Here is an 11295-nt window from a genome sequence, read left to right on the forward strand (position 1 = left end):
TTCTGCTTCTTTGCTTGTTGCTATTATAGCCATAGGGATACTCCAGCTCCGGTTGACATACAATCTAACGATAAAACAGAATCTTTATTAACACGACTGTTTCATTTTAGTATAGCTAAATTCTTGTATGTCTCCCAAGTTTTTTTTTAAATAGAGAAAGTCTATGGATCAATATTTTTGTTGAAATTTGGCCAGCACTTAACCATAAAAAAATAATTAATCCTACATCATTCAAAATATTGATGATGGTTAATTGATAACTAAACATTATAAATTCTGCTGGCTCCCTAGCACTCTTTTTTTTATACCATGTCTATAAAAAAAATAACTATTAAATTAAATATTCTTATAAAATATATATATATTATAATTTAAAATACATATTATATTTTAATTCAACAATACATACATATATTTATACACAAATATATAGGGATTAATTAAGTAGTAGAACCTGAAGAAAATGAATAATAGAAATGATATGTTGAGGATTTTTCTTTCTTTGAGAGGAAGTAACTTCTCTTATTATTATGAAAGGATTACATAATAGTTAAGTGTAATTTATAAATTATATAACTATTTATATATTTTTATTTATCAACTTAAATGTTTAGAGTAAATAATTTTATGACATTATATGGTTTTTTTTGTCTTTAATCTTATAAAACAAAGCGTACCACTTAAGGTAAACGTCACGCTAAATTTTAATAATAATAAGTTGATAATATTATATATATATATATATATATATATATATATATATATATATATATATATATATATATATATATATATATATATATATCAATTTTTTATGTCTTAAAAGTTAGCTTATATTAAGGGTATACTTGTTAAATACTTGCCATAAAAAGAAATTCAACTTTTGTTTGCTTCAATTTTCCTTTTATTGCAGGTGGTCTTAAATACTTGCCATAAAAGAATCTTTATTACCATACACAAAAAATGTGCAATTAACGTAGCCGTTATAGTCTAGCACTTTGGAGATACTCTACTTTGACATGCACTAACCTTGTCCTTACTCTTTTTCTTTTTTTTTTTCCCTCAAAGAATCCGGGAAAAATCGAAATTATCATTGCACAATGACATTTTGGTTAAAGACACACAGAGCAGGACATATATAAATAGGGATGGGGATATGCATCATAGCTAGGAAGTGCAAATTAAAACCAAAAGAAAATCGTGAGGAGAGTGTTATTAGTATAAGAAAACATATTGTAATGCCTAGGTCAACGAACCCTCTAGTTATTTCACGTGTAGTAGGAGATGTTTTGGAGCCATTCACAAGTTCTGTGGGTATGAGGATTGTCTATGAAGGTAACGTTGAAGTTGTTAACTGTTCCGAGCTCAAGCCATCCCAAATTATCAACCAACCAAGAGTTGACGTTGGTGGAGATGATCTTAGAACCCTTTACACTCTGGTATATTTTTATTCACTTGTCACCATGCATTATTTTATTTATTTCTAAACAATTTTATTACTTATTGATTTTTGCACTTTTCAGATCCTTGTGGACCCAGATGCACCTAGCCCAGGTGATCCAAATATGAGAGAATATTTGCACTGGTAAGTGCGTGCTTCATTTATTCCCCTCCCTCGTTATGCATGGCTATTAATTACTCTACAAGCTATCCCAAAATTAGTTTCATCTTATTTCACACTTATGTGGAATTTATTATATATATAAATAAATAATAATTGACATAACCTTTTTCTTCTAATATTGATCCCAGGATGGTAACAAATATTCCCGCAACAACAGGGGCAACCTATGGTAAGTACACTACATACATACCATTGTAATTGATATATAGTTTACTAATTGAATCCTGATAGGGAGCCAATGGAATATTTGTACAATGAACATCACCTACACTATCCAGAATAACCATCCGGATACTAGGAATAATAAACATCTCATTCCAAAAGTTTAAACTAATTTTGGGGTTCACTAAAAATCGAACTACTGACCTTTCGAATCTAGAACTCTAATATCATATCATGATACTACTCATCCCAAAAAGATAAACAAATATTCCATTCGCTCCCTGTACTTTCTCTTACTAATTTACTTTATGTTACCTAACGTACTAATTATAATGGTGTGTAGGAGAAGAGGTTGTGGCGTATGAGAATCCACGACCCGTAGTAGGGATTCATCGCTTGGTGTTTGTGCTGTTTCGGCAAATGGGGAGGCAAACTATATATGCTCCGGGATGGCGGCAAAGCTTCAACACCAGAGACTTTGCAGAGCTTTACAACCTGGGATCACCCGTTGCTGCCATATTTTTCAACTGCAAACGAGAAAACTCTCCTACTGGATCTTCAAGGAGGAGATAATAATAATATATACCATCATGCATCCATCTATCAGCTCCTTTAATTAACTACGCTCATCAACATGCGCACGTGCGGAAGGGTACTACTACTAATTAAGTACATTCCTCATGGATTGCCATAATAATAGTTGGTCCTTTTGTGACACTGCTAGCTATGCTAGTTGCTGTCGTCCCTCGACGACTCTATATAGATTAATATGTTCTTCATACATGCACTTCCTTCATAATGATAAGATGGATCTCTTTCATATAAGTACTTGCACTACTTTTACTAAGTAATATTTCAAGCAAACAAAAAATATATTTTACCAATATTTATTCGGCAAAAAAGTTTGGGTATACATACACTCTACCAGGCCTATGAATAATAATTAATATAAACATACATCTTAAATATAAGTTCATGAAACGTAATTTTATTGTGTTAAATTTGTATTTATATGCAAAAACTTGTCATATTATTAGTAGCTATATATTTATTTGTTCGACACCATGGCGAATTGGCAATCATTGCTTTATCACCATTGTATGAGTGGAAATTTCTATTTGATTTTTGTTTTCAATTTTATAACACAATGTCAATGGGATTTTAGAAGTTGACATGAGACAACAACTCATCAATCATGAAATATCTAATTGTCCACTCTCATTTCAAACTCAAAGATAAATCAATATTGATTTTGATTTCTTCATAGTGATCATTATAAGTGTATAATAAAAGTATGTCAAGTAGAAAATAAAAGCAAAGAGAAGGAACATACTATAGTTGGGCCCTTGACAGGCTTTTCGACCATAATACCATTAATCAAAGTTCGTTTACAAGTCAACCGAAGTGGCAGGCTTCGTCAATAACATTCATAGCACATCTTGGACTCCAATCCAGATGGTTTCTAAGTGGCCCAATCCGATTCAAGAAAAAAAAAACACGGAGATGATTGCGGCTTTTGAGAGTAAAGTAGCTAGGGAAGAAAATCAAGATATGATGATGGGCAGGGTAAGTGTAACTCTATTTGCAATAACTCAAATTAAAAGAATAAATAGTAGTATATCCACCCGCACGATCCTTTCCAAGTTTAGTTGAATGCCGCACTAAATCCCAATGCTGTAGTCTGCAGTGACAGGAATGGAATCAGGGATGAGAGCAATATAAATAGTGTGTTTCATATCCTTTAATTAAGAAAGTTAGTTGTATTGTGAGAGAAAGAAACCTGAATGCAGAAGAAACAGAGAAATCAGGTAGGTATAATCTTGAGGAGCTCAATGTCAAACAAGAGAGTCTTGTCTATGAGGCCTTGGTTTCTTAGCACAAAATCCAAGGCTCGTTGGCCCTGCAATTGCATCATGATGAGAGTTGAGAGAGATGGAGATTGATCAAGTGAAGTGAGTATTACCGAGAATGTTGTTGGTCTTGGCCCACTCTTGTTGAAATCATTATCAGGGTATCCAAGCTCCGGGGGTACAATTATCCTGCAAGATTTGAACATGTAGAGCTAGCTAGCTAGAATAAAATAATAATGCCCTGCCACTGGGCTTGCTTTATATTATACAGAAGCTGAGGTACATGTTAAGAGAAAAGCAAGCACCTTCTGATGCCTCCCAGAGCCATGCCTGAAACAGCCTCTTCAAAAGCCGGTATGACCTCTTGATATCCTATTCTGAATTTGAAGAAGTCCTTCTCATCACCCTGCAACAACACTCAACTTAGTCAGTCTTGCGTAGAGAAAGTCTAGGGGGCAATAGCTTTATTAAAATTTGGCCCGCATTTATCCAGTAAAAGAAAAATAAGCAATCCTACACCATTAGATGTAATTTCACACCATTAAAAATACTAATGATGACTACAAATTTCCAAAAATAGGAGACTCGAACCCGCAACCTCTTAATTGAGTATGAGAAGTCTAGCATAGACTCCTGCTAGACTCCTCATACTCAATTAAGAGGTTGCGGGCCTATCTTTCCAAATTTTGGCCAATGAATAATAGCTCAAATGACACAGTCTCCCCATACTCAATTAAGAGGTTGCGGGTTTGAGTCTCCTATCTTTGGTTAAAAAAGAAAAAATAATGAGTACAAATTACAAAACTTGCTGATCCCTTAGCACTTCTCGTCTTGCATAGAACAATTCAATTGATTTGATTTGATTTTATTTTATTTTATTACCTCAAAGGAACCTCCCTTAGTTTTGTTGCGGGCTTCAAATATGCGTCCATAATAACCTATGGTGTACCCATCCCAGTCCACCTGAATTGAATTGAATTGAATTAAAAGCAGAAGAGAAGAGAAGTGAGGAATAATGGAGAAGATTGGAGTATCAATTACCACAACCGTGTCACCCTTGTTGGGTTTGGGGCCATATCCTGGTCGCAAGTCCTGCATTCTTTATAGATCCATCATGTGATGCAACGACTAATAAAAAGTTAGGAAAGTAGAGGAATTTGTAAGTGTGCACCTTAAACTGGAGTCCGGATTCAGTTTCAGTGTAGTCCGGATAGCGCATTTTGGTCTTGCCATAATCCTTCCCTCTAAGTGCTGGCACTGCACCAGGACAAATCTCATTAGGTATTGGGAAATTGGGGGTAAATAGGGAAAATCGCAAGACAGTTAGTTAGTTAGTTAGTTACATACTATCAGCATATTCAGCTGCAACCGCGATTGAATTCTTGCACAAGGAGAAGCAGCTACCTGCAATTATGGCAACGGACGACACAAGCATCTTTCTTCGCTCTACATCTATGGAACAAGAAGACGGCTCCTGAACTTCAGACTTCTTTGCTGCGGATAGGGAAAGGCAAACAGAAGAAGATATCGACAATATTGAAGCCATAACCATTACTAACTAACTCCCCCGCCCCCTTGTTATGTCACTGGATAATGTGTCCCCCTTTACTCAACCCCAATCACATCTTTTCCCTCACTAGATTTATTTTATTTTTGAAAATTTTTAAGTAATTAATATTTTTTATATATATAAATTAATATTGGTAAATTTTTTAATTTTTTTATTAAAAAATATAAAAATATTACATATAAATAAAAATTAAATATCAAATTATTTATCAAGTATTTTATATAAATACATATGATATTTTAAATATACATTTTATATTTTAATATTTATTTTATAAAAAATAACAGATTTAATAAATATTTTTATATACATGTAATATATAAATATTAAAAATATTATTTTCTAGTTTCTTTTTAACTTAAAATTCATTTATCATATATTATTATATAAAAATATTATATATATAATTACTAAATTTATTATTATTATTATTATTATTATTATTATTATTATTATTGTTGTTGTTGTTGTTGTTGTTGTTGTTGTTGTTGTAACTCAAATAATCCAAGCCTGCTAAATGGAAATGGAATCAAACCAAATCCAAAACAAATCTAAAGGAAAAATAACCTTAAACTTTGCTAAGTTTACTTTAGGTGTTGGTAAGACGAGAGAGAAGTTCACTTTTTTATTCAAGCACCAAAGAAAAAGAAAAAAGAAATTTAATAAAAAAAGTTAATGCCAAATCAAAAAACATGTTAAGTAAATTCAAAAGTTATAGTTAATTTATTTTTATTTGTATGTAATTTAATTGCTTTACATTTTTTTTATTATCATTTTAGATAAGATAAAAAGTGGTAGTTAAATTTTTTCTGCGATAAATCAATGACTTACATTGTTTATTGGAGTCAAAACACAATTTTAAGAGTGTGGATTTAGGAACCTCACTGAATAAACAATTTGCTGCTGCAATCATCTCCTTGGTTAAATCTAAATCAGATTTTAAATTTTTAATTTTGTGGTCTGAATTAAGGAAGTAAAAGAGATTACAATTGGTTCGGATCAAGAAGTTGATCTTGAAAAAGAAACCCTAGCTGTAACTCAAGTAAGATACAAAAATGAAAATGATTCTCATTTTAGTTGAAGGAAAGAGAATTAGTATCTGAATTTCATTGAGAACTTTTTTGTGAGAATTTAATGTTTTGTATAATATTTTTACATCAAAGAAATATTTTATTAAGATAGAGAGTTACATGCTAAATCTGGTTCAACTTATAACGTAAAAGCTGAAATTCATCATCTCATTTATGATTTATTGTTTATATTTTTGTTTCAATGTTATATCTTTGTTTGTGTTTATTATATGGTAAAAGGCAAAAGAAAGGAACATTAAAAAAAATTATTGAAAAAAAATTATTAAAAAAAACTACTGAAAAAAAAGACCGATAAAAACACTTGAGAGTTATTATTATTATTATTATTATTATTATTATTATTATTATTATTATTGTGGTCGTCCACCTCGTCGTGGTCTTCTATGGTTTCGCTTTGCTTAGTTTACAAACATATAGGTATATAACTATGATATCTTATTATTTATAAAAAATACTAGTAATCAATATTTTCAATAAGAGAATAGTAAAGTATTTTTCTAAAGTTACTTTAAGCTAATATAAGGTACATCTTTAATTTGCAAAGATAATACTAAAAAATTTTCTGTCTGCAACAGAATTAATTGTCTAAAATTTTGATTGAAAAATGTTAAAAAATTATTAAAATTTATTATTATTATTTTTAATTATTATTTTAATTTTTGTAATTTAATAATCTATAATATATTTTAATTTATATTTTTAAATATTAATAATTAATTAATAGTAAAAAATAATAGATTCCGAAACATTTGATCTGTCGCTTATTTTGTTGTAGGAATAGATTTCATGATGAATTGACAGAGAGGAGATAAGGACACGGCTGCTAAAACGACTAGTGAATTGGCGGTTTTAACCCCAAGGCTCGCACTATTGTTGCAGGTGAGGCTGGCTTTCCGGTCAACTGAAAAGCCGCACCTACTCTGTTGTCACCAACTCATATGTTAATATTTTTCTAATATATAAAAAAATCGATCACCATCAGCATCACCCACCATTCTCATTTCTCTGTACGAAAGAAAGAGAGAACGAGTTTTGTTTTGTTATTCCCAAAGGAAAAGAAATGGCTTCCGTTTCAAAGCTTTCAACGCCGAATCCAGCAGCGTCCTTGGCAGATGCGATCCGCTCCAGATCTTCTTCTCCCAAATGCTTCCTCGCTTTTCACGATCGCAGAAGAACCTCGTCCGTTGCCTCCCTCCGAATTCGTCAATCTCCCAATCTCAATACCCCTTTGCTGTCAGTCTCTCTCTCTCTCTCTCTCTCTCTCTCTCTCTCTCTCTCTCATGCAGCGTTTATTATTTCTATTTTCCCTCCCCTCTTTGATTTGCATAAGCCCTGAAATCGAACAGAACTGCTATGGTCATCGTAACTATCGAAGAAACCTGTAGTAAGGGTTAGGCAGCTTAAGTAAAAGAAATAGAATACCAAATGCAGCTTGTTAGATTGAATGTAGTAGTCGTCCTTATACTTGTCTGAATTTTCTTGTTTGGTGCATGTATTACATAGATTATATGATTATATATTTCTCCGTATTAAATAAGTGATTTTTCCTTAAGATGTTTTCAAATTTATTACTTTATACATGTAATATATAGAAAAATAAGCCCTTCACTCCATACTTATATATTTCTAGGATAGGATTGAGTTAATGATGAACATAAAAAGATTCAATGTATACTCTATGGAAAATCAATGTAATCAATTAATAAAAAGAGCTGGTCAGCTGGCACATTCATTCTAATATGATTGTGCTGTATGTGTGACAGAGTTAGATGCTCCCACACTGATGGAAATGGAAGTGTTGCAAAGAGGACAACACTTCATGATCTCTATGAGAAAGAAGGCCAGAGTCCATGGTATGATAATCTCTGCCGTCCTGTTACCGATCTGCTTCCTCTTATAGCCAGTGGTGTCAGAGGCGTAACTAGCAACCCTGCGGTAAATTTTTTTTTTTCTATCATTCTCCATTTATGAAGATATTTTTCTCAGAATAACGATGCCTAAAAAAATTAGTACAGACTACATTTGACAGACACTCAGCATAACATGTTTGTCTATCTATGTTGCAGATCTTTCAGAAAGCTATCTCCTCCTCAAACGCTTACAATGATCAGTTCAGGTACGTCAAACTCTTCCGCTAAGTATTAATGGAATTTCTTCTATCATATGTGAGTTGCATTTTATTGGAGTAAAGCAAGGAAATTTAGCATAATAAACCCTGTTAACATTGCTCCTAAGTTTCTAATTTGATAGGAGGATTAGCTCTTCACTGCCTCAAGTGTACTGTTCGTTTAGCTGCTATGCTTATATTCTAATGGCTTTAGCATTACAAGGGAAAAAGTAAAAATAGAAAAAAGCAAATACGATTTATTTTTTCTCTTTTTTTTGGTCTGTAATTGCACTATGGTGAGCTATTTCATTTTCTGCTTATATAGCTAAATAGAAATTCCTCAATGACACAGGGAACTCGTGCAAGCAGGGAAGGACATTGAAAGTGCATATTGGGAACTTGTGGTGAAGGACATTCAAGATGCTTGCAAACTATTTGAACCGATTTATGACCAAACAGATGGCGGGGATGGCTATGTCTCTGTTGAAGTATCTCCTAAGCTTGCAGATGATACTAAGGGAACCATACAGGCTGCAAAATGGCTTCATAAAGTGGTTAATCGCCCCAACGTGTATATAAAAATTCCTGCCACAGCTCCTTGTATCCCTTCAATCAAGGAAGTCATTGCAAATGGGATAAGTGTGAATGTGACTGTAAGTTTATGCAATATCCTTCTATGTAGTTTGCAACTTAGGTTAATATCATAGAGTGTTATGGTATGCTATTCTAGGTTTGGTGTTTGGCTACATCATAAGTAATCCTAGGTATAAATTGTGCTGTTATTTTAATCTCACAATGGTTACAACTTACAACTGAGGAAATTGAAGTGCCATATGATTTGACTTCTTTCACAATGTGGCTGGAGTGTAAATTTAAGTTTCTGGCATTTATGTCTGCAGCTGATATTCTCGCTTGCAAGATATGAAGCTGTGATTGATGCTTACTTGGATGGTCTTGAGGCATCTGGCCTAAATGACCTCTCTAGAGTCACAAGTGTTGCCTCTTTCTTTGTCAGTCGAGTGGACACTCTAATTGACAAGATGCTTGAGAAAATTGGCACCCCTGAGGCTCTTAATCTACGTGGGAAGGTAACTGCTTATCATGCTGTTTCTGTTTGGATTTATTTTACCTCTGGATCTTACACAATGTGCTTATGCCTTGGTACATTGAATTTTATAGGCCGCAGTAGCCCAAGCAGCACTAGCCTATCAGCTCTACCAAAGGAAATTTTCTGGTCCAAGGTGGGAGGCTTTGGTTAAGAAGGGGGCAAAGAAGCAAAGGCTCCTCTGGGCATCAACCAGTGTCAAGAATCCTGCCTATCCCGACACCTTATATGTTGCTCCTCTCATTGGACCTGACACTGTAAGCTGTTGTTTTGTTAAGCATCTGCATGCTTATAGTTATGAACTTATGATGGACTTCTATTTTGGTCTTGATTGTTTTAACTTCCAACAGTATTTGAAATCAAAGTTCCCTAAACCTTGATCGGAATTTTTCTTTGTTGCATCTCATCATGATCAGAACATTACCTTGTTCCTTTCCAGGTATCAACCATGCCAGACCAAGCCCTTCAAGCATTCATTGATCATGGCACTGTATCGAGGACAATAGATTCGAATGCATCAGAAGCAGAAGGGGTGTACAATGCTCTGCAGAAGTTGGGTGTTGACTGGGGCTTCGTTGGCGACCAGCTTGAAGCAGAAGGGGTGGATTCCTTCAAGAAGAGCTTCGATAGCCTCCTGGATTCCCTGCAGGAGAAGGCAAACTCTTTAAAGTTGGTCAGCTGAAGTGTTGAGGATCCTGGTTAATGTCGCCCTAATGTATGTTGGCGTTTATGGATTAATAAAAGGCAGCAGCTGTGGCCGTCACCGGGGCCATGGCTTTGGCTTGCTTGCATCTGTAAATCTGCTTCTTGAAATCACTATAAAACGAAATTTCCGCTGCTTGTTCCTTTCAGATTTGAGTGTGTCATTTTTGTTTCTAAATTCTACTCTATTCTGCTCTATTCTGCTCATACTTGTAGTAATTTAAAATTTCATTAAAATCAATAAGAGTATTTGTTTAAATGGTAGTACCCGAAGGAGCCAACCTCTGTTTGCCGATGCACGGGATTAGAAATGATATTCAGTGTAATCTTACCCTATGGAAAATATTTTTATTAAATCACTTTGGGTTTTTATACTAGTAAAATTCCGTCGCACGACAAATATATAATATCATTTCCCCCCCCCCCCCCCCCCCCTCTTTCGAAAAAATGTCTTTTTCCCAGTTAATAAAAAGCATACTTAAATTGTTATTGTTCTGGTATTTCTCCATTATTCACCTCCCTAAATAGCCATAAAACTAAACTTATTTTCCAAAATTCAAGTTTCTTGTTTCATCCTCCTTAAACCCGTGGGTACCCAATCCGACCCCACTCGCTCGGGTAGGGTTACCAACTCGATCCGTAGCGGGTAAGGTAGGGTGCAGGTTGTGCCTCAATCCTACCCGACCAATTCGCACCCTATATATGTATATGTTATATACTTCTATAAAAATATGTTTTAAGTAGATGTTGAACTAAGAACCTCTCACTAAATGCAAAAGATCCTTAGTCATTAAAAGAAAATTATTAATTGATAATTTAATATTTTTTTTTACATAAAAGTCAGTTCTATTTTAAATTATCATCAAGTTACATAATAATGTTGCATCTTTTTTTGTAACCTGCAGGTAGGATTTGGTTAAGAACGTGTAGGATTAGGGTTGAGATATTCTCAACTCGTGGGTAGGGTAGAGTTGAGTTTATATAAAAATCTCAACCTGCGAGTAGGATTAGGGTTGGCTCCAAACCCTACCCTACCCTATCCATTGCCAGCCCTAACCACATGCAAGTGAAAATAGAATAAGAA

The 11295-nt window shown here is 33.8% G+C and overlaps 3 protein-coding genes across 4 annotated transcripts; 2 read left to right on the top strand and 1 right to left on the bottom strand.

The window, feature by feature from the left end:
• Positions 1-932: 932 nt before the first annotated feature.
• On the top strand, positions 933-2611 carry LOC112794518 (protein FLOWERING LOCUS T-like). Its single transcript, XM_025836516.3, has 4 exons — positions 933-1439; positions 1524-1585; positions 1753-1793; positions 2130-2611. The coding sequence occupies exons 1-4, from the start codon at positions 1149-1151 to the stop codon at positions 2357-2359; spliced, it is 624 nt and encodes a 207-aa protein (XP_025692301.3). The 5' UTR covers positions 933-1148; the 3' UTR covers positions 2360-2611.
• Positions 2612-3116: 505 nt separating this feature from the next.
• On the bottom strand, positions 3117-5300 carry LOC112798281 (peptidyl-prolyl cis-trans isomerase FKBP19, chloroplastic-like). 2 transcript variants are annotated; one of them, XM_025841536.3, is made up of 8 exons: positions 4984-5300; positions 4808-4893; positions 4678-4728; positions 4519-4599; positions 3942-4042; positions 3750-3825; positions 3567-3686; positions 3117-3467 (listed from the first exon to the last, which is right to left on the bottom strand). In XM_025841536.3, exons 1-7 carry the CDS (start codon positions 5186-5188, stop codon positions 3591-3593), a joined length of 696 nt encoding a protein of 231 aa, XP_025697321.1. In that variant the 5' UTR covers positions 5189-5300; the 3' UTR covers positions 3117-3467; positions 3567-3590. The 2 variants fall into 2 exon arrangements, with proteins under 2 accessions (XP_025697321.1, XP_025697322.1); XM_025841537.3 differs by having other exon boundaries at positions 5041-5274.
• A 1761-nt stretch (positions 5301-7061) lies between these two features.
• LOC112798282 (uncharacterized) lies at positions 7062-10360 on the top strand. The gene is made up of 7 exons (XM_025841539.2): positions 7062-7530; positions 8061-8232; positions 8364-8413; positions 8757-9057; positions 9304-9492; positions 9584-9766; positions 9949-10360. The coding sequence occupies exons 1-7, from the start codon at positions 7358-7360 to the stop codon at positions 10189-10191; spliced, it is 1311 nt and encodes a 436-aa protein (XP_025697324.1). The 5' UTR covers positions 7062-7357; the 3' UTR covers positions 10192-10360.
• The last annotated feature ends 935 nt before the right edge of the window (positions 10361-11295 follow it).

The sequence above is a fragment of the Arachis hypogaea genome, chromosome 14 (genome assembly GCF_003086295.3).
Source record: "Arachis hypogaea cultivar Tifrunner chromosome 14, arahy.Tifrunner.gnm2.J5K5, whole genome shotgun sequence".
NCBI lineage: Eukaryota > Viridiplantae > Streptophyta > Magnoliopsida > Fabales > Fabaceae > Arachis > Arachis hypogaea.